We start from the raw sequence: 23,943 nt of genomic DNA, 5'->3' as shown, positions 1-23,943 counted from the left end.
CGACTGTTTCAGCATAGCTGAGAACAGTAAGTTTCCTCTTCCTTCAGAGCAAATACCAGTTCCCTAGTCTTCCAGGGCAGGAAACTTTATTCCCTGCTGACACTTCTGCGTTCAGGTGTTGGCAAAGTGGTTGGCTGTACCCAACTTAGTGTTTCACAGAACTGATGATATATGTATCTTGGTATGAAACCTGCTAACATTAGTAGAAATTTTTCCACCTAACCTTAACCATTTTGAACTCAAATAGGGCTTTGCAATATGACAAGTAGTTTTGTCTTCAAGTTAAACTGAGTACTATTTGATCTGTCAGGTTTCATAATTTTCTCTTCAGCTGGCCTAAAGTGATCTCTTTCTGCCAGCTTCAGAGTTCTGAAAGGACTTGTTTGTTGTCCTGTTTGAAAATGTCCTCTTTTGTGGCCTTTCAACATGAATCATGTAAGTCTTATGGAAATACTTTTAAGTATCCCCCCACCCCTACGGAAAAAAGGTGGTGCTCCATTAATCATCTTGCATTCAAGACCATCTGTCTGGTACTTGTTTATTGTAGCCAAAACAAGGCAAGATGCAGACATGTGATTTTTATCAGAACTAGTCTCTCCTTGATTTGCTGGACTGCATTTCTATTGAGAGCCTATATTGCTAAGGGCAGAAAGGAGTGTTGATGCTTCTCTTTGGGGCCCTCTGAATGAGACAGCTGTCAATGTATAGGTAAGATGTTAATTTAGTTTACAGAAGTGCTTTGTGCACCAAAAAGGTGTTCTGTGTAATCATTTATGAGCAATCCTAATTAATGTGCTTTCTACACAGTGGAACATTGCTATTATGAGAAAATATTCTGTGGTGTGCAGAGCTGTGAGATACAGGTCCCAGGATTTTGATCAGCTTTCCTAACTGATGTTTTAGCTACTATACCATATTACACTTAAGTAATATTGTACTTAATCAGTGTTTGAATGGCAACTTCTATAACATAAGGTTTTATTAATGAATTCTTATTCAGTTTTATGAAATACAAATTTTTGTAGATAAATGTCTTTGAAATAGACTTTGACCCATTACTTAACACTTACAATATTTTGCAGCTTTTAAAACCAGGACTTTGCTGTCTGAGCCATTTAAATTTAGTACTACTTTATGCTATGTAGTTGAAAGTTCAAAATAGAGTCTGCTTTTAGATTTTCTTCTAACTAGAATTAATTATAGATTCATTGCAGCAACTAGTCATTCTGTCACTTTCTCCTTTAAGGTGGCAAATCAGATGTTTTCAGTTGGTAACACTTCTCATTTGAGCTTAACCTAATGTGGACATTGGCTGCTAACTGGATACCCAGTTAAGAGATTAAATTGAAACTATCCTACCAGACAAACTTTCAAACTATGAAACCTCATCTGTAGCCTGCAAGCACTGTGGTGTGAAATGCCAATATTGGGAAATCTATTTCGTAGCATAGAATCACTTTGAGTTAAAAGGAAGTTTCCCTTTAAAATGGATGAAGTTTTATTTGTAGTGGCAAGTACTAACAGATAGGAAAGTAGGATGCAGTATGTGTCACTATAGATAATGATAAGCACTTTAAGTTCTTGAAAGTTCTGTAACTTATTCATCTCATACCCTTGTCTAAAATCTCTCTTGGCCAGTAGTGTGGCCTTGGAAAACAGTTTCAGCTATTTGGTTATTTGGTGATATCTGAATGATTTAGACTTATTTTCTTACCAAATCATGTTTTGCTCATATTATGCTTAACACCTGTATTAAGGCTGGAAGAGAAGGTAAATGTAAGAGCTCAAAGCTACAAAAATGGAAATTGGCAGATGTTTATGTATGATAGGTCAGGTGTTCTAAAACTTCTGTCAATGGAAAGAAAAGTGCTTGCTGTTGGTCTGTTTCTGCTGCCATGTATAAACAAGTGTGGTAGCAACTATTGCTTGGTATTACCTGTTTTTAAAGGAGCTTTATTTTGATAGTGGTTTATTAAACACATGGATATTAACAATGATATGCTAATATCAACAATGACATTCTAACATTCTTTGACTAAGCATAAAACTGAAATTATCCATCTCTGTCAAATGTGGGATTACCAAGGTATCAAAGGGAAAGACAGATTTAATATATAGGTTGAATGGATATTGTTTTTAGTCAGGCTCTTGAAGTCCAGTAACTACACAGAAACCAATGGGTGCCTCTTTGGTAACTTTAGTTGTTCTTTACTGCTGTAATTGGTTTTACCAATTTTACTGGTATAAACTTGAATGATTGAATATGCAGAGTTGAGTACATAAAGACATATGCTATCAATGCATTAAGTTCTTCAGAAGTTATAAATTTAGTTAGATATCAAAGGTGTAAATGGTGGAACAACTTAAAGATAAGTTGGAAGAGTGGAAGAAGTTTGAACTGTTAAGTTTAAAGAAGCCCTGCAACTTCCCTAATTGATTTAGAAATACCATTTATATTAAGTAGGTGCAATTATTTTGTTATTGTAGCATGCACAGTAAAATGTCAGGTTGTATACGACATAGCTGAAAATCAGTTTGACACAGTTTGTGTCTTTCTAGGTCTTCATCCTCCAGGCCCTCCTTTAGCAAGACCTATTCTTCCTCGAGAAAGGGGAGTTGTGGATAGAGTTATTGAATATTTGGTTGGTGATGGTCCTCAGAACAGGTAAACTGTTACTAAAGGGAATACATACATTTTTAAGAGATAATGAGCTTCTTAACCTTTCTTTTTTTTCTTTTTAAACAGAGGGACAAGGTTAGAAGTATTTCAAGTTGCTTTGTCTTTTTCATCCTACATTTTCATAAGGAAGTGGCCCTTTTGTAGTGCTTCATCTGAAATCTGTTTGTAGGGAAAATGGTGACATTTTTGAGATTAATCTCCACTTTGAGCTGTATTAAAAATGTGATGCAAAAAGAAAAATCTTGAATATTCAACTGGGTGAATGAACCATGCTCCTAACTGGGGGGGAAAAAAAGAAAGACGATTGTCTTAAGTCTTCAGCTTTATTACCATTACAGTTGCTTTCAGAATGCCTTCAGAACTGTCTAAACATATCAGAACTTCCAGGTTAACTACAATCATTTTTCATATTGACTATATTCTAATAAAAAAACTATTTAATGGTTTGGATGTGATTTTTCTGACAAGTCTGATACTTAAAATAAAAATTGCTTAATCGTGAGGCTTAAGTTGTAGCAAAGAATCTTTCACTGTTTTTAACCAACTTTAAAAACTGTTCTTTAGAGTTTATAGCCAAGTAAATCTGTATGTTAAATGTTTCACCATGGGTGCACCTTTAAAGCATAAATATCCAAGCTATTAGCAAATATCTAAGGTAAAATACATCTGTTACTGCAGTGTCTTAATGTTTAAAGCTATGTAACTATATTGCTAATGTTTTCTAGGTACGCCCTAATATGTCAGCAATGTTTTTCTCACAATGGTATGGCTTTGAAGGAAGAGTTTGAATATGTAGGTAAGAACCGATCTGTAGTCTACTTCTAATAGTCTGCTCATGTTTCATGACTAACATGCATCATGCCTCATTTTGGTTGCAGTTAAGTACTTAACTGGCACTGTGAAATGCCACTTCATATGGGAACAGTTTTACGGTAACTTATTACTCTATATCTTAGGGTTCACTTTAAAATTTTAAAATACTTTATTACAACTTTCAGGCCAAGGATTTTATGTGTAGAAAGCTATTTAGAAGAAATAAGCCTCCTCCAATACATCCCTGAGAATTGCTACTGGCTATGAATGGTTCTCAGAAGGGTTTTATATTGAGAAAGTGTCTGACATTAAAGTACTTCTCTTTTACCAGAACTTAAACAAAATTTTGCTTTGGCAAGAAGATCTTGGGGAGGCATCAGAAAAGATGTGGGAACAAGCCCTGAGGGGCTATGTGTGAATTTATGGCTGATAATAACTTAAGACAGACATAGCTCTTTATTGAACACAGATGTTTTATTTTGTCTCCTTGTCTACCACAGTGGAAGCCTGATGTTTAAGAAATGAAAGAATTTTAGATAAATCTTCTATTTCATTTTATCTCTCAATTTTGTGAGAAAATACACAGCATTTTAAGAGAATAAGCTGAGCACTTCATGTTGACTCAAGATGTTAAGACTAGATGTCATCTTAGCTTAAACGTATTCTCAGTTCAAATGTGCAAGAAATGACCATTTTCTCCCTCATCTTAGCAAAGGTATGCATTTAACCATTATATGGCATACAGTATTTCTCCTAAACAAAATTGCTTTTATCTTAATTAAGCCTATGTGGAACAGAATGCTCTTCAAAGAGTAAACAGTGAGAAATAACTTGAAGAATCCATAGCAGATTTTTTTTTCTTTTAAGATGACATTAAGTCCACCCTTTGTAAGGGGATATCTTAGGTGTTCTGTAGGAGAGAATGGAAGAACAGACTAGAGATTTACCATCTGACAGCATCTTGTTGTACTGAGTTGCGTTTTGTTCACTGTGGTCAAATATTGCATAGTGCTGGGAAAAAATGTTGATAGGTAAGTGAGGTAGAGCTGAAAGAAAACAGGTATTTAAGAGGAAGATGTATGCTGAGGTCAAAAATAGAGCTGCATGGAACAGTTTGTATAAATTTGGAGGCTCTCTCAGGTACTGATAGCTATTTATTTAATTCTCTGTTTTGAAAAGCTGAGGTGGAAGAAAGAATTTCCTTTGTACTAGTAGTATTATTTGAGATCTGATTTTTAGTGTCTTGGATGGTGTATTGTGTAAAGTATTGTGTAGGAATAAGGTGGGACATGAAATCAGTTAGTGAGGCCACTTCTTGGATGTGCTTCTGTGCAGCTTTTAGGTGTGCCTACTGCTTTTTCCTGAATCCTGCAAGAAAAACTAGACCCCAGGCTCCACGACTTCCAGACTTCAGTTTTGAAAAAAAGCAGCCTGCAGAACTGCAATCTGAAACTGAGCCTTTAGCTACTGGAGAGAGAAAGCTGCAGGAGAGTGAACAGTCAGAAGGTATGTACTAATCTCATGAAGTCTGCTCTTTTTTTTTAACATCCAGTGAGGTTCCCCCACCTTCTTGTAGGCAGCATGTTCTTTCATTGATGCGTAAGATTTAAGTGTTCATATTTACCTGCTGTGTGTAAGGAGTCTCTTCTAAGAATAAAAACAACTTCCTGGTGGATGCAGTTTGTTTTCTTTCAATTCTTTTTATTTGTTGCCCAGAAGTAGGGACAAAAACATTATTAACTTAGCTGGTTGATAGTGTGGTTTTCTGTCCTGTACCCTAAATTTCTTCATGCATGTCTTGGAAATGATAGCTTAACAAAATTCTTAACTCCAATGTTACTGATAAACAGATGGAAAATAGTATTGTAAATTATACAAATAGTTAAGAAGGCAGTATGTCCTGAAATGGTTAACTTTCACTGTGTTCAGTAGGTCATTTGATTGAGGTGTGTTGGAATTTCTGCCTTTGTTCCTTTTGTTGTTTTCCTCAGGGCAGGAAAATCTAGTAAAACTACCTTGTTTAAAATCGGGGAGTTCAAAGACAAATTGTCAATTTTAATTTAACATAGTTCCTTTTGAGAAGTTTTATAGTCTGCAGATAAAGTAGGCATCTGGTGTACTGCCAACAAGAAGATTCAGTTTTTAGAAGACTTCAGAAATTAAAATGTCAAACCAAAGAATCTCCAGTTAGATGTGTTATTGTATGCATATTGGAATTTTTGTGTTAGTTTATACCAGGGAGCATGTGGTACAGATTTATCAAATAGTGCTCACCCCTGAGATTCAGACTGAAACTGCATGAGCTGCAGGAAACTGTCCCAAGTAGAGTATAATAGAAATAGCGTTTCTATTCAGTTATCTTTAACACTGTGTACAAAATGGCATCAGCGTTTACTTTCAGGCATGAGAAGACTGAGAGGGATAGGAAAGTCTTATCTAACTCTAGCCATCTCTGGGTGGCATTTTGGTGTGGGTGCTTTGTAGGCAAAACTTGTTTGGTTTCTTTTCCTATGCCGTAGTGCACTCTTCCTTCATTAAAAGCAGTGCTTGTAACACAAAGCAGTTTGCCTTTTAGCTAGTTGCAGAGCAGCTGTAGAGCTGGCTACTGGCACACCTGAAGAGACAGTGTGTCCTTCTGTAGGATGGCAGAAGGTATGGGGGGGGGGGGGCAGAAAGGTATGCAGAAACTCATTTTGAGCAATCACTTGATGTAGTAAAAAAGCTCCAAATTTAAGTATTTAGGATTAAGACAATATGTTCTTTCCATTCCTTGCTTTTGCCCCTATGCTAAGGGACACTTCTAAAATAAACCAGTATGACTGTTTCTAACGATTGTATTCACACAGTCGAGAGGGGAAAATTTTGGTAGAAGGGCAACAGAAATAACAGTGGAAATGGGAACTTTTAAAACTTGCTTCACTACTATTACTATTATGGAAGTAGGGCCTAAATCAGGTGCCTGAAGTTAAGACCACACAGACTTTGTCTTTGTCCTCAAATGATCATCTTTTTAGTGAGTGAAAGATGAATTAGTAGCTGCTTAGCTCCTTCTAAAGGCAGAATTTTGATACAGACAAGCCATCATTTGTTAGTGGAATCTTTAAAAACTCTGGTTATTTGCCTCTGGATCAAATGGAGAAGCCCTAAAAGACTAGATGTTCAGCCCTTGGAGATGTGTCTTTGAGGCTTCTGAGTAGTATTCAGCTGCAGATTCTTAGAGGTTTTGGGGGAGTAAGTGCTAATTAAGCTGGTATTATTATTAAAGAAATGCTTATCAAACTATGCCTTTAATGGGTCGGAGCTGCTGAGTCAGTTTATAGATGTCGTAAAGAACCAAAAACCTTAAGAACTACTAGTGCAAGATTTTCATTAGGCGCGTGAGATGCTGTAGGAGTGAAAATTCTGCAAAATATTTTAATTATGCTTTTTTAGAAGCAGAATTGTATCAAGTATTTCAGGATAAAATATAGGATGATTTTAATGCAGTAAATGTGAGATATTCTGGTTTATTTTTAACACTGAACTTTTATCAGTATGGTGTTATACTAACGTCTGCTGAAAAAAAAGATGTGAGGGTCAAACCGCAGTTCATGTTCCCTCTCCCTCCCTCCCTACTAGGAAGGGTTGGTTGATTTTCAGGAGAGGCAGAGATAACTGGTATGCTGACTTTTGGTGTATAACTACTTAAATCCGCTCTTTTATGAATATGTCATCTCCAAGATGAATATGAAACAACCTGTTTTGATAATTAGCAAACAGCTATGAATGGAATAAATGTATTATTTGATATCTCTGAGAAATATTTTGTTGATGTAATAAAGGCTTGTGCTATCTTATCAGTTTGTCTTTGTGTATTAACTGCCTGTGACTTGCCACAGAGTAATCTTATGAATGAGAAAATATCATTTTCAGTATATCACTTTTTACATCAGAACGATAATTTGAGACATAATTTTACTTATAGGCAGTGGGATTTTATTAGCAAGTGAACATATTCTTTGATTGTAAGTTTAAGGTATGAAGCTATAATTTTATTGAGGTATAACTTTGTGGAAGGCTTTTGTTCACTCTAGTAATAAACTGCTATGATAGCAGTTAGAATATTTTCACTTGGTATTAGCATTTGTTGACTTCTAAGAAACCAGCTTCAGAATGTTGACAACACAGGAAGATTCTTACCTAACTGCTTTAAGCCATAGTGCAAAGGAACTGTGCAAGCTAATGTGAAACAGAAGTGCTATATTTTCCAGTCAGCTACATGTATTAATGAGTATAGTGGGAAGCCAGTCTCTCTTCAGTTATATGCTCATGCAGTGACAAGCATGTTATGCACTACTCCTCTGGGTAAGAGATCTGAAGAATGCTTAGGGGGAGTGCTGTTGGCATTGAAACTTAGATTTCTTAATCCTTTGGAAATATGGAGTCATCAGCTGTCAATCTTATGCAGACTACTGGAACAAACATCAAGCCTCACTATTCAACAGAGTAACTTAGGAAATTTTACTACCAGAATGAAGCAATATATTTTAGTTCTCTTCTTACCTTTTTCTGAAATGGCTTGATCTTAACTGCCTTTCACTAAAGACTAGCCTGTTTTCCCATGAGCATTTAGAAGTATTAATGTTTGGGTCCTGTTGAAAAAGCCAACGGGAGCCACTTCTCCTTTTGATTAGTTCTGTATTGCCCATATTTGGTGGTACTACTATGCATTCTTGAAGTAGGTTACATTTAGTAATGTTTTGAAAATTGAAACAAGAAAATTTGGCAAATCACTTGAGTATTTTGTGGTGAATGTGTGGTGCTGATATTCAAAGGTCTTAGATGCCTTTGAACTTCCGATTTCATCATGAAGAATCATAAAGCACTTTATGGAGACAGCATTCCATGCTGTCTCCAAATTTTAATGAATTCCTTGACCATCTTGACAAAATAACGATTTAATGCTCTCCTACATTTAAGGCTTCTTGGTAGACTGCAACTGCTAGTATTTGAAAAGCAGATGCAGAAACGTGGTTGTTTGTCCAATAGAAGGGTTCACAGTAATATTAGCCTTCAAAGATATTGCTGCTTCAAGTTTGTGCTTATTTGAGTTCTACCAAAAATAGAGATTGGCTTTTGCGCAAGTGTTACAGATGGAGGAGAAACTTTAACTAGGAATAAAACTGGCTGAGGACAAAGAACAGGTAAAAGCTTGAATATTGGTTTTGGTCAGACTTGTCAAAGTCTACTGTTTTCAAAAAAACTTGGCCTGATAAACATCCTTTGTTTCAGAGAATTGGCTTACCTTTTAACCATGCACGCTCTCCTTTTTATAGCACAGCATGAGTGCACTGTCTTATGTAATCCATTATTTCCTTTAAAAGATGAGAATTTCTGCCTTTGGTGTTCTTTCTGTAATTCAGCTGATATGGGCAGAATTTCATGATTTCTCATCCAAACATGGATCAGCTTGCCTTGAGTTTAATGACTTGTAAATATGATTTTTTTCAACTTAAAAATTACTTGTTTTCAGTGTACCAAAGTTCAGTCTCATTGAACAGCATATCTTGCCTTTTTGGTAGAAAATAAAGGGTACAAAGATTCAAATGCTATGTCAGTATTGTATGACTTTTCTGAAGGCTTGAAAATAGCTTTTTGTGATATAAAAGCCATGAACACAGACTACTATGAAGCACATGCTCCTTAAATATTTTAGCCATATGGTACTGTCTGAAAGTCTGTTCTTCTAATGGGGAGCTGCAGCGGTGAAGAAAACTTGTCCCAAAGGTCTCAAAAACCACCACCAACAAAAAAACATACACTCAAAAAAGTATGGAAATCTAATTTCTTTTAGACAATAGAAAGGCTAGTGTAGGTGAGTTAGGGTTTAGGTTGAGTGTAGCCAGTTGCTGTTAATGAAATCTCTGACTTCATGAAGTTTTCTGAAAAATTAGGGTACTTAAGTATTTTCTTTTGTAAAGAATTTGTTCTAGACACTAGGAATTAATACTTTAACTTCTGTATTGATGTACGCACAAAGGAATGGATAATGTGATATAATGATAGTGAACAGGAGCTCTCATAAATTGGATTCTGGATTTAAGTATTTACCTAAAAACTAGTCTGATTTCAGGCACTCAACACATTCTAATAAACAAACAGCTACAAACCTTTGGTGAGGTTAACATTTTTGATCTGTAAACTTTAATCAATTTTGCAAACTGTTTGCCTTCACAATGTGCATTATAATCAACAGACCCCCATCAATAGTCTTTACTACCCCTGTGTCATGTACTGCTCCACAGTGTTCAGTTATTCATTGTTTATGCTTACTTCACAATGTGACAGTCTGTTTTCCCATTCACTACTGAAATCTTGTTACGAAGGTACAAGTTACTATTTCAGAGGTAATACTTACAAGTATTTGACTAATCTTCAAAATATGCCTGTTGTTATACCCTCCTGGTACAGACTGAGGGTAAAGAGACAGGTAGATTAAGAATGCTCAGTAATTTTGGTGACTTGTTTTGAGATGTCCTGAACTAGATTGTTCTAAAATTTTTATAGTTATATGCTCATGTTCAGAGTTTCTACTGAGTTGAAATCTGTGTTAGAAGTCTTGTAGGAAGAGCTATACCACTGCAAACTTCCGCTACCAAGCACAAAGAAGCTGATTTACCATCAAATCTTAATTCTGTTGCTGTCTCACATTAAAAGAATAAGCTTAAAAGATTCTGTTGAGGATGAATGTAAACATATATGCACCAAATGTATAATATTAATAGGGTATGATGAAGTCGTTTCCATAGTTTTTTTTCCTTACTCTTTCTAGCAAGAGAGTCATAAGTTAAAATCTGTAAAGATGATATAGATTTTGGTATTTGAGAATTTCATGTAGTGACTACTTGAAACTTGTATGTGTTTGGAAGGTAGTTTCATGTGCTTTCTTTTCTAAATATTAGCTACTTCACTTCTGAAAGTGATAACATGATTTTTTTTTGTTTTCACAGATTCTGAAGAAACTACTCAAATCATTGAGACAAAGCAGATAAATAACCAAGTCCCAAGTCCTGAGCAGCTAAATGATAAGTTAGCTGAAGAAGTTGAAAAAGAGGAAGCAGAAAATGAAATGGAGTTTTCGACTGGTGAAGCAGATTCTGCTATTTCAGCTGAACAGAGTGAAGAATCTGTAATGAAAGCAGAATAAAAATACTTCAAGTGCCTTCTGTAGCTAGTTCTTTTAGCTTTGTTCATGCCTGTTACTATTCAGGTGAGCTTTTTTTAATGGTACAACTTAAAAATGCTGCTTGAGCTTGAACTGCCTCACTGCCACAGTATGTCAAAGCTATGTGTAAAAATGGGTATTGCAAATTAAGCATGTGTCTTTAAATGAGTTAACACACAGCAGAATGTATAGTCATTTGAAGTCTAACAGTTGTAGCCGTTGTTCAGTTTTGCATACTTAAACTAAAAAGTACAAGTTTAATTAGGGGTGACCTATAATTTGATATCCCTTTAGCTGTCAAACAAAGAGCAATTATTGGCAGCAAATGACCTAGTGAAGTTTGGTCTAGTGAACTTAAGATACTTTTTAATGCTTTCCTGCTAAAATGGATTGACTACATTTTAAATACACAGACGTTTACAAGCTGAAGTGTCATCTAACATTTGACTTAAGCATATGGAAAGTGTTATTACGCTGGTGTCAATGTTATTCATTGTCTAACTTCTTGACAGAATTCAGTTAAATGGCACTCAGATGAATGGTATTTCCTTTGGTGGTATTTGCATTGCAGATGAACCAGAGGTGCATACATACAAAACTGTTTTTTGTGTTTACATAAAATATAGGAAGTCTCTGCACTTGATTGTACTTGAATACAAAGCACTATTTATACCTGTACACTAATGACAAAAGTGAATTTTGTGCCTTTGTGTATTTTGTTAAAGGAAAATAAAGACATGTAGCAGCAGTATTTGCTTTGTGATTCCTAGAATTTCAGAGAACTTCTAATCTCCTGTATGCAACTGTACTACAGTTGCTTTGTGGAAACTGGAAAAGAATGTGATGGCTTACCAAGAGCATATATGTATATGTAGCTAAGATGGCTTTAGTAAAACTGAAATAGATTGTTCATCAGTAGGAGAAGTATACCTGCAATTGTCACAAGATTTTTCTAACTGTGCCTAAAATTTCATTCTGTTTTTAGATAACATTACAATGAATATTTGTTGCTGGATCACTGCAGAGCTATGTTTTTAAATCATGTTTAAAGTTAAGCACACTTATTGTGCAAGTCCAGATAAATATAATAGTTGGGAACCTGGACGAGAGGTCTTCTGGTGACTGGAAGTGAGGCACCTAAATAAATCAAACTGATCTTTTTTTATATACATGCTGACCATGTGTAGCTCAGTTGACTTACTAGTAGTTGTGATAAAACCTTTATTGAGTCTGTAATGCCCCCATGTACTTCACTATTTGGAGAGAGGAGAAAACTTTTAAACACACTTTAAAACACACTTTAAAAATATTTCATCTTGGTCTCAAAGTGAACTGATCTTACAATATAAAGGCAGCAACATCTTAACATGAATGCCCTCTGCAAGAAGTATCTTTCTAAATGTGACCTTAGATTCCATATCTGAGTATGAGACAGAAGTTCTTACCTGAACAGCAGTAATTTAGCTTTTATTTTCCAATATATCTTTATTTTCTGCTTCTTTTGGGTTAGTTCAAAAAAGGTCAACCCTCAAGCTCAAGTTCAGGAGAAAGTCTGTATTTGGATTAAAAAAAAATGTTTTCTGATTAACTAGTTGCAATTCATATCTTAATAGTCTTAATAGACAAAATGCAGGCAAGTGATTAAAAGAGTACTTGTACATGTTCAGTTATGTGATATACAGAAGAATTAGTAAAAGTGGGTAACCATTCTGTGTGTGACTGTCTTGGTTTGGAATCTGAAGAAAACAGTCCCTTTGCCAAACATTGCCCCTGGGTAGGAAAAAAGTACCTATCACAAGGTGATAGGGGAACACTTTTTTGTAATTTTTTAAAAAAGTGTTTATCTTCTATCCTGAAACTTCTGTAAAACAAAATATTGGAAATAATTTTGAAAGATGGTAAGGCTTACACATTTGTGTAAGACTTTTTCAAATATTAATCCCTATTTTGTGCATCACTGGTTTATCTGTGTAAAGGCTCTTTTTAAAAACAAGAATTCACAGGATAGTGAAGTAAATCACCCAGTAAGCTAGTGGATGTGCTTATCTTCATAGTACTAAGAACAGGTAAAATTTAATGTATGATTCCCATTAGGGATATTTGAATTACTATCACTTCAGTGTCTGAGATTACTCTAGGCCCATGTATTAATTTACTTTAAAAATTGTATCTTAATGTGTCTGTAGAGTATTCTAGTTCCTTCCCTTGAGATGCAGTTATCAGGCTATTGAATAGGCTGAGGAAAGAATCTGTTGATATTAATTATCTGTTAATTTTTTTGTTACTGGAAGATATGTATTTCCAGATAGTCTCCTTTTATTAAGGAAGCACTTTCTGCTATGTCAAATCTTAGGTTGTTGGGAATCAGAATTCTTTCTGAAAGAGCAGAATTGGTATCTTGCATGGGATGGCCAGGGGAAGTGTTGTTTCTCCGAACATTGCTCCCAACATGCTTAAATGTGACATTAGCAACTTGCAACAGGAATGATTGATACTTTGTATTTAGTATGTCACTGAAGAATCAGGTAGAAACAGTCAGCCTGACAGGAAAACAAATACTTGCTTAAATGCATGAAACCTAGATTTATGAGAACTAAGACTACCTAGCATTTTTGAGGAGGGGAGGAATAAGGGAGCCTTAAGCACATGATAGTTTTTTCTCAGAGGTTTTTGTATAGAAAAAGCAGTAAGGATAATGTTTCCAAGCAGTAATTCCCACTAACTGCTTCAGAAGGCTTGGAAAAGAAGTTAAGGGATATCCCAGTATTATTTAAGTAGAGAATGATATATTTCTAACTTAATTTTTCAGGGGATTAAAACAGCTGTAATAAGTGAGGGTAGAGAGGTAATTAATCTGTAAGTGAATTCTGACTTGGGAAAATGCCAATGATAGAAGTGGACTCCGGGCTTTCCTCAATTTATAGTAAGCTTCCCACAAGCGTACATACTGCCAAGTATATATGCCTCAGTCCTGATACAAAAGTAAAAAAGATTCTGTTTCTGGGGCAGTTGGTTCTTGGCATCTGTCTTCTAGAATAGCAATAATAGATGCCTGTCCAACAGAAATTGGACTGGAATCCATAAATATCTTTCAGTGGAGAGCAATTTAGACTTTGTTGCCAGACTTAGTCATGTTTTTGTAGCTCTGAAGGCTTGAAAAAGGACTATCTAAAATGAAAAGGTACAGCAGCTGTCAGTAATTTATCCCAATTTTAGCCTGACTCTCAAAAGATAAATATGGAAGAAAGTATGTGTGGGGAAATGTAACAAATAGGATGGCCCCATGTTTTGTTGTCCTTTGACTTCCCAACATGTATTTGAACGCATATACATTTTTGAATACTTTCAAAAGTACTTAAAAGCCTAGTCATGTGAAAGATGTCGTACCAGCCCCTTTATTCCTGTAGCCTGGAGGAGGAGAAAAATCATGAAGTGGGGTAATAAAGTAATACTTAAGAAGCTTGTTTGTGCTGTGCTTCTGAGCTAGTGATCTAGGAGTAAGTGCAAGAGCTCTCACTTCACTCAAATGCAGATTATATATTTGAGGGGAATTATCTAGGCTGTGTAGAATCTGTCATGAAAACTGAAATGAGCTGGTCAAGTGTAAGTATACTGAGAACACTTGAGACCGTGGAGATGAGGGAGAATGCTACTTTGAAGTGTAGGATGTATTCTTAAGGAGAACACAGTTATTTTGGTCAGCCAGCTCATTACCCTTAGACATCTCTATAAATGGATCATGTAGTGGGATCTCATTTCAGTTTGTCTCAAAGCTTTTCAGTCTATAAGCAGGAAAAGCAGAAGCTCATGGGAAAAGAAACCAAAGCTGATGCTGACTTCATTAATGGGTGGGACTAGAGGTTATCAAAAGAACATAACTAGGGGCATATAATTGCCTTGAAGGCAAGAACAAGGATTCAACTACATGTGGTACAGAAGTGGAATCTAATGGAAAGATTTAAATAAAAGAATGACAGGGTGAAATTGTTGGAAAAGTGGTGTTTCTTTCTGACAGGATAGAAGGACAAGGACTTAAGCAAAACAGGTAAAGAAGAGAACCTGAAAATACTTTTTCTTCCCCTTCTCTGTAGTAATAGCTGAGCCCTGTTGCTTTTTCTATGTGATATATAACCCAGGTTGGGGTTCTCTTATGTCAGAAATACTAGGTATGCATTTGCAATTGACAACAAATGACATCAGAGGAACTTGATTGCTTTTTAGAATTTATTCCAGAATAAGTGGGTGACAAGGATAACTTCATAGAGTAAGGCTGTTTAGCTATTGCTAGAGATAACAGTAGCCAGGTTGTTCTTATTTAAACAGAAGAGATTTAAAAGTATAAAAGGTCTTTTCTAAGCAAAATCTTTCAGCCCTCACTTTCTTCCAAGCCTTACTGATTGTTTTTGTGCATCTCCAACATATTCTTTCTTTTCCAATCACATGGTTAAAACTTCAGTATCTCAGATCTCAGTACCTCATTTTTCAATTACTTTCTTGAACTGATAAATGCAAACCTGTCCTGATTTTTGGCAAAGTAAGCATCTAAAGTTTGTGTGTAGTACCTGAAGGACTGTAGTATGGACACTTTCATAACTAATCCCTTTTATCTATTTATTTAAAGTGTGAGGTGTATAAACACTAGGAAGAAACTAAGTCATCCATGAATAAACTCAAACTGGAAGTAAATTTCCAGGAGGCATTGGGTTTCAAATAGCTTGATAGGAGCGAGCAGAGAGTAAGAGATTAGTCTTCATGACCAGTGAGTTCTTTCTAATGATGTGAGTCTTTACTGTGTTCTTTCACTTCAAAATGCATTAAACCCTGGGACCTGTGTAGTAGTTCATGGAAGGGTTCTTTTTTAGCTGTTGTCAGAAAGCTTTGATTCACTGGAAGGAAGATGTTTGTGGAAATTTCGATAATTATCAATCCATGGCAGGGCTCCTCACTTCTAGGATTAGTGAAACTAACAGTATTTACTTCTAAAAACAAATTATTAACCCTCACAGTCTAGGAGAAACTCTTCTCTCTAATTTTTACCTATAATTCTTGTGCTGTAGTTTCTTAATGGTATTTGATGTGCAGTTGTGGATCTGTGGTGATGGGTGAGTGGGTAGGATAGACCGTGGTGTTGAGGTGAAGTTCTTGGTTTTCAAGTTTGTGGAGGGTGATGAAAGGAGGAATTACAACCAACTCTTCTATTGCTAATGTTCCTACTGGGCTGATTGACATTGGACTGTTGGCTTCCAGGTCTTGGCGTGTAATAACATACCAGAATTTCTTTCGGAGGAAAAACTGTAAGCTTCCATCAGAAGTGGTCTGTACATTGGAGTCATGAATCTGTATCTACTAGCATGAGATTAAATGTAATTCACACTCTCAATTTTGACTATTCGGAGGGAAAAGCTGCCATTTTGAGTAGGTAGGAATTTCTTGACACTTGCTTTTTGGCAGGGGGGCAGTGCACATGCAACAAGTAGAAAAGTTATAATTGTTTTTAAAAATAAAAACTGCTGCCCTACAGTGTGTTTAAAGGGAAAAAAAAAAAGCTGTCCCATAAGCTCATGAGTTTCAAGGAATTTGGCTTCTCTTCACCATTGCTTTTGATTTGTAGACCTCTCTGGGGTCCTGTCAGGTCACATTCAATCTCTTTTTCTGCAAGAATAAAACCTAGAGATGTGTATGATGGGCAGGATAGAAAGAAGAGTTTTAAAATGAAACATATTGATTATACAATAATTTGCTCCAAACCATGGGGTTTTGAGATTAAAGCAAACTCTTAAGATTCTTGATAGATTATCTGAGTTGGCAACAGTGAAAAATCTAAAGCACTGAATCATAATATAACCCTTTCAAGGTTGCATAAAATCAATTTGATCATGACTTGATTTTTACATAGAAGGGAGGTCCTGACTATAATTCTCATAGTACTAGTATTTCTCGCTATTGTCACTGAGAGACATACTTCAGGACTGCTTCTGTACATACCTAACATTAGGGTACTAAGAATTCTCAATAAGCAATTACTAATATTTTTCAGCAATGCCTCATAAGTTTTTTCCCCACTGTGAATTCATGTATTCTTTTCATTGCGTGACAAGAATAATTTGCAGAAGGAAGGTTACAACAGTTAGAAATACATGCAGCAAAATCCTTAAATAATCAGATATAGGAGAAAACAATGGGTGCAAATACCGGAGATTGGACAGTTGGGGTATTTAATTTGCAAATTCAAATTCAACTCTAAATTTGTAACTTAAATTGAAATAATTTTCTTTCTTTTTCTCTCTCCATTTTGCTGCCTAAATGAAAATTAAGATGCTGGATTTGTAGAAAACTCTGAAGCAACAAAGACCTTCCAGCTATCCTGAAATGTTCTACCCTCTAATTCCTTGCACCGCTTCAAGGAGCTCTACTCAATTAAGGAAATTTAATTATGAATTGTTCAGCACAGAGACATTTTACAAAAACACAAAAATCATTTTAAGAAAACTATTTAAAATGAGGTTTTAGATGAAATGTGAAAGTTAGTATTTCTTACACAATGTTTGTAGTTGCGTATCTGTATTTGTTGTACAGTAAGCATTTATTTAAACAGGAGATACTATATTTATAGAATGTTTCAGTTCTTGTTGTTTAATAGCCTTGTTGCATTAGTAAAAATTTTGTGTGTTTATGTAATATATGGTATGAATAGCCTCTTTAATCAAAAGTACATTTCAATCTTTGCTGTGGTCTTGACCAGCAGTTACATCACCTGTAATTGAAATGCCATTTAAACCAATGGCAAAGATGTGGATTACTGTGAATTGTTAGTCTGATAGACTTCATAATGAAATCTCTCTTAGCTTTTCTGCTTGTAATTGGGAAGATATTTAAGCTTGTGCTCCCCTTTTGAAATATATTCTTATTGAGTTCAACAAATTTTAAAAAGATGTATAAAATTAAATTATATTGCTGCTTACTCAAATATGTGCTACCTTTGCTGTGTATGTAATTACTTAAGGAAAAACTTGATTCTGAAAAGGCTGTTGATTGTTTATCTGATCCAGATTATGACCAGAATAAGAGTCAGGCTGCTCTTTGCCTAGTCACACTTTTAAGGTGACTTGTACTTTTGAGATGATGATTCTTTTTAATAATTAATTTTGTACTGGCTGTGCTCAATCAAGTTGGATTTCACAGACTTTTAAATGGCCTTATGTGTTACCAAAACAAGATGGGGATGTCCCTGCTTCTTCAGTGCATTCGCACCCCCACAGTTGGACTGGCATAGGTAGAAAACAAAAGTTGTTCAAGGTTGAGTAAGTTCTGATAAGACCAATTTATCTACCCCACAAACAATTGTGAAAGTTGTTGGTACATGGCATGAACAGCCAGCTGCTCTCAAAGGTCAGGCTGGCATAAGACTGCAAAATTTTGTGTGTGCAGTGAAGTAGAGGCACTGAAAACCTGCCCTGATTCAGTATAAAAAATATTGTGTAGCAACTTCAGGAGGAGACAGTAGAATTCTGAAGATACCGACTTTTTGTCTGTGATTCCCCCATTCCATAAATACATACGTTTCAGGGTAGATATTATAGGTTTTATTGTACCTAAATGGTGATTTATGTCCTTATTCTTGCATTATTGTCCACAAGGTACTGCCCTGTGTCACAGGCCTGTATTACCTAATTTTTTCAGACTGTTTCATTTTCATTAGTACAACTGCTTTAGCTTGTGATCAGTGTACTGCACCTCATTGATAATCTAAGAGAGTATTAGACGTGCAGAACTGACATCTAACCCTGTCAGTCTGGCTGATTGACCCCTCAGCTTCCGAAACATGGGTTCATTTTTTTAAAATCCAAGTTAGCCCCACATCCATTTTCGCACACATTCTGGGCAGTTTAAAGGTTGGTCAGAATCGAATATTGCTCTTTCAAATTTGATAATGTATGAGTACAGAACTGTGACCTTTGATACATAGTAATACATCAACATGACATGAGCAGTAAGTGCAGCAATTACCTTTACTACACTTGAGATTGTGTTTTAGTTCTCATCTCGTAAGCAATTATTTCAGGAAAAAAAGGATGTCTCTAAGCTGAATATATTTTGCAAATAGTGTAAATGCAGAAATTAATCTTTGGAGACTTTTTGATTTACAGGTGATTATTTTTCAAATGAATCTTGGCTTTTACATTAACACTGCTTCAGTAGTAGAAGGGAGTGAGTTCTGACTCTTGTGCTGTTGGCTTTTACAATACTGTTTTCTGGGAGAATCATTTTAACCCTTTTTTGATGTGTTCTGACGTAATGTAAGGTTCATATTCTGACTTATGGCTAAAGCCTGATCCTGCAAGCGGTTGACATGTCACTGTGTCCATGTAGCTCCCGTGATAATACTCATAAGAATTATAGTTGCATGCATGAATGATAACACAAGTCAACTTGTTTTTTTTCTTTCTAAGTATCTTTTAGAACGCATGAGAATCCCATTAGACCTGCACTGTGTATTGATTTAGAAGGCTGCTTTAGCTGCTCCAGCAATGTTCCATCTTTTTTCTGATCAGATCAAGACACATTTGGTTTAGTTTCCAAGTCTTCTCCTTCACCTGTTGTTACAAATTATTTGGATAATGACAGTGCACAACCACTGCCTGATAGGCACTATAGAAACACAAATCCATGCTCCATTGCCAAAGAGTATAAAGCCTCTGCAGATCTGTAAGAAGAGGAGCGGTTCCGGCTGTAGCTTCTGTTCTGTGGGTTAAAAATCAGAATAAAATTACTATGTTGTTCTGAGCAAGCAATTGAGTAACCATTGAATGGTGATTTTTCATCAGTGCTGTCTGTCATGAACAAAACTCAAAGGAATAATGTGCAGTAGAACTTACCGTTCTTCTAAAATACCGGCTTCCTCAGCAGCCAAAGACTGAGCATGTGGGCTTGCTAGAGTGCTTATGCACTGAACTTTTTTCTCAGTGAAGATTATAATTTGTAATTCAGGAGCTAGCAGAAGTGTTTGTTCTGTTCTATATTGAGGTGAAATCAACACCTTTTAAAATAGGGGATTTTTAAGCTGTCAAAAATCTGTACGCTTAATTCACAATAATGGTTGGCCTTATTGGGACACTTATGCAGGAGGCAGAAGACCAGTGTGGTGGTTTTGGAGTAGGTACTGAAGCCAGTATCTCCCAAATCTAAGGTGAGTAGGAAAGTAACTCTTTTTCTAGGGTGGGTTTCTTTTTCTAACTGCTGGCTTTGGGGATGATCATTTGCTGTATGTATACATTGGCCATAAATTGATCATAAACTTGAAAACTTTTTGAATGAAAGTTTCATCAAAATGGAAAGGTCTCGCTGACAGATTTTTCTAACACTTTCTAGCAACAAATTCTTCACTATCTGTAGTCTTGTCCCTCGTTTGGGAGGGAAAGCAAACAAATACAGTAGATCATTACATAAATTAGTCCTAATCAAAATCTTGGTCATACAAACCTTTCTGCAAAGCCACAAGGAAGGTCCTGTGTGGGGAAGTTCTGGAAGCATGTTTCTGTGCCATTTCTTGTTGCTTTGAACCTGTGCCACGTAAGGGGAACTTAGACCTTTACTTCAAAATGAGAACTCCAGCTTTCTGGTATTCTTTCATTGATTTTAAATGTTAATAGTACCTACTTTGTTTTGAAAGAAATAATCTTGTTGCACAGCATTTTCCATTAAAAAATGTAAATAGTCTGTATGTGGAAATCTTGTGCTGAAAATGGCTGAAAACCAAAATGGTTTTCAAACTAAGGTACTGTGTGTGTTGATGACATAGCAAATGAATGTGGTTGCAACAATTCAATGCGGAAGTCTGTTTTTCTATTAAGACTCTGTTTTTATAGGAAAGTTACTTACAGTAAAAGAGTACAATTGTGCTGGTAGATAACTGGGTGGAGAAGTATATTTGTTACTTTACTACAAATAAAAATGGCAAAACCTTGGCAAGTGTTAGATCATTACAAGTCAGTATTTGTTGATTGTTGTTTATCCACACTGAATTTATTACTTCTAATAAGAACTCTGACATCTTCAGTTCTTCTCTCTGAACAGTAGTATGTAATGTTAATCATTTTTAAAGAGCAGACAACACCAGTATTCCCCAACAGCAGTAGAATCCCTCTTATAGTATCTGGAAAATACTACTTTTCTCTCATATTTTAGAGAAGGGAGTGAATATGGTATTTTTTCACCATTTCTGCTACAACGATATTAATAGAAATATTTTTCAAAAACACTAGCATTTCTGCTTGTTTGAGCTATTTGGCTACAGCTTTGCATAGCTGAGGCTTTTTTAAAGAGACAGTGAATGACAGCCTGGATGCAGAATGTATTTTCCTTTTTTAGACTTAAAACTTATCTTACAGGCTTGCAGTGGTGTGAAATTCTCCTGAAAGGAGATTGTTAGATGACTGAACAAATGGTGGGCGGTTGAAATTGAGGGACACTTAATGGGAGCTACTTGGCTAAGACAGTGTGCATCTTATTGTGAATACTCCTGATGTAATATTGATGTAGACATTATGTCCATCCAGTAATGGATGTCTCATCTATTTGATTTTAAAAATCTCGATTGCTTTAAGAATTTTCGCAGGATGCATTCTGAATAAGTGTAATGATTCTGTGAGCTAGAATATTGTTAGCCATTGTGAACAGTACTGATGGAGTCTCAGTATATATAATGTGATGGATGCAATTTTGTTTGAATTTTTTTCCAAGGCCAATTTAATTTTGATTTATTTGCCTCATTAACCCAAGGATTCAGAAAATTGAATGCCACCTGAGTAAGGTATTATTAACACTAGTGAAACATTTTCAAAATCGCTCCATGCTTATAAATTGGTTTTTGAAAGCATTTTAAAGGCATAATGATACTGTTGTGAAAATGAACAGCCCTCTTTAAAAATTGTAAAATGCTTATCTGATTTCTGAAATAAGACTTGGTCACCTGACTTAAATATATACTGATCTATTATTTATGCTTTGAAAATAGAGCTGATAAAAAGCATAAGTGTTCTTGATACTATATTTTGTCATATCTGGCTAAAAAGATTGAAATCCAGAGAAACAATTTTCTGAAGAAATGAAATAGTATGCCCTCCTGAACCCCTGGGGAAAATAGCCTCTCTGTTTACTCAGAATATGAAACAGTAAAACAGTATAAGTAAAACAGACAGCCCATGTCACATTGCTATTTGTACAGTTTGGAAAGATGTTTTAAAAACATTTTCTAGTTATTTTTGATAAATAAATGGTGCAAATAACATCTGCAAACCAACTCTGCCGATGTAAGATTTTTCAGATCAGATTTATTTCTTGGTCAAAGTGAGAAAATTGCTTTGCAAAACTAAAGTTGTATAACTCTCAAATATGCAAAACAAATGTACAAGAATATATCTTGTTTCCCTTTTACTCTCCCTCAAAGATACTAATGCTGATTCTCCATCATCTTTGCTTTTGGACTCAGAAGGTGGCTTGATAAATTTATCAAATAACAAAAAGCTTAGTTACTAAACATAGACATTTTTAGAAGTCAATATCTGAACGCTCAAATTGGTACCTGGGCATCCGGCTACATTTTTGGATCTGCAGCCTCCTTAAAGCCTTGAGATTTCCATTTGAGTCAATGCCCCACTGAAAAATGAGTTTAAGGGTTGTATCACCCTCCGCAGGTGACGCATCTATGATCAGGGAGGAACAAAGAAACTGTGTGTTGCCTAGGTGTTGCTTTCTGCAGGTTCTGCTGGAGACCCTCATACTGAGGATGAATGAGACTTCTTCAAAGCCCTGCGGCTTCCAGGAGCACTCTCTTCGGTACGTGAACGCTGATTTCTCCTTACTTTCCTTTGCTGTGAGGTGAAAACTGAGGTGGAAATTCCCTGAGCAGCAGGGTTGGGAAGTCTGACGTCATAGCTCCGCAGATGCCTTGTTGCTGAAGACTAGCCCAGTAAGCACGTGTTGGGAGAGCCCCTGAAGCACTGCTCGCCTAGGAACTGGCTTTCGGCTGTGTTTGTGGAATCTGCATCTTCAAAGCAAAATGTGTTTGGGCAGAGTTTCTCTCCTGCAATGTTATACTTGAGACTTCTGTTGTCTGTAGAGTTGGCTAAAGCCAACTTTTCTTTACTGATATTTTCATAGGGTGCTTAGTGGACTCCATCCCAGAAGGACTAAATTCTGTGATGTATCTGCAGAGTACAAAAGGTGCATATTTTGTAAATGTGTGTTTAATAGAGAATGCAATAAAAGAAAGCATTTCTGTTCATTTTCTATCCTGAAATTTTATAAATATAATGATTTAATAAAGTTTACCTTTTGAGTTTATGCAAGGCTGGAATATTGCTTGGCATTGTATTTTGACACCTGAACAAAGAATAAGCCGTTGTGGGGTTTATTAGACTAGTAACATTTCATTGAGTTAATGTTTTTGTTGAACGAGTAACCTCTTGGGTAGGGAGTCTTTGTCAAGGTTGGGGTAGAATTCTGGAACTGGTTTTTTTTATGTTATGGTTATACGTGTTCACTGTCATATGTAATTATAGAGGTGTTAATGGAAGACATGCCACTCTGAATAGTCTGAATGCATGTTTTCATACAGCAAATACAGAAAAGGAACAAGCATGATAATATTGTCCTAATAAAGTCCTAAAAAACTCAAGCATTATTAATCCACCAGTTGTTTTTTTCTGGTTTCTCTTTGACAAAAGACTCCAGTGCTTCAATATAACATGTTTATCAGTAACTTTTCATCCCTTAATGGGAAGGGCATTATATAGTATATAGCCATGAATGGACATCACTGTGATTTTTTTGAACCTGACTTTATTGCATCACTTAAATCTTGTTTTAACAAGATTTTGGTAGACAAAAAAGATTTTTTAACAAGTATTTATGAATTCAATTACTTGTTTTGCATTTTTTGATGAACATTTAGATTGCTTTTTATAATGCCTAGTAGAGAATTCTTTGACTGGTCATGGGCAGTGTGCTTACGTAACTGCTGTGTATGAAAACTGTTTCATTGAAAAAGACATTGAAAAGACAAGAATTGTCCAGAGTGCTTACCCATGCTTTCTCTTCCTGGGGTATTTCTGAAAGATGCTGTTAAGTGTTGGATCATTCACCCCCTTTTTTGCTATTGGTAGATTTTTGGTGTAATTTCCATGTCAAGTGAAAGGCCAGAAGATCTTGGAGAGAAAAAGTAGCTTTCAGTTCCGTTTGTTTACTG

General features: G+C 35.7%; 1 protein-coding gene across 3 annotated transcripts in view; it reads left to right on the top strand.

Annotated features, from left to right (window-relative positions):
- The window catches only part of LNPK (lunapark, ER junction formation factor), a 54,331-nt gene extending 30,958 nt beyond the window's left edge, over positions 1 to 23,373 (top strand). For 2 of the 3 annotated variants that reach the window (XM_064514989.1, XM_064514988.1), the window contains exons 10-13: positions 2,560 to 2,665; positions 3,406 to 3,476; positions 4,829 to 4,999; positions 10,483 to 11,448. In XM_064514989.1, coding sequence (XP_064371059.1) covers positions 2,560 to 2,665; positions 3,406 to 3,476; positions 4,829 to 4,999; positions 10,483 to 10,679 — 545 coding nt within the window. In that variant the 3' untranslated portion in view covers positions 10,680 to 11,448. Of the gene's footprint in view, positions 1 to 2,559; positions 2,666 to 3,405; positions 3,477 to 4,828; positions 5,000 to 10,482; positions 11,449 to 17,012 lie in introns of those variants that run through there. The other variant, XR_010389993.1, reaches the window with a different exon arrangement.
- The last annotated feature ends 570 nt before the right edge of the window (positions 23,374 to 23,943 follow it).

The sequence above is a fragment of the Dromaius novaehollandiae genome, chromosome 7, assembly GCF_036370855.1.
Source record: "Dromaius novaehollandiae isolate bDroNov1 chromosome 7, bDroNov1.hap1, whole genome shotgun sequence".
Lineage (NCBI taxonomy): Eukaryota > Metazoa > Chordata > Aves > Casuariiformes > Dromaiidae > Dromaius > Dromaius novaehollandiae.
The sequence above is the reverse complement of the archived record's forward strand: the minus strand, read 5'-3'. Positions and strand labels throughout refer to the sequence as shown.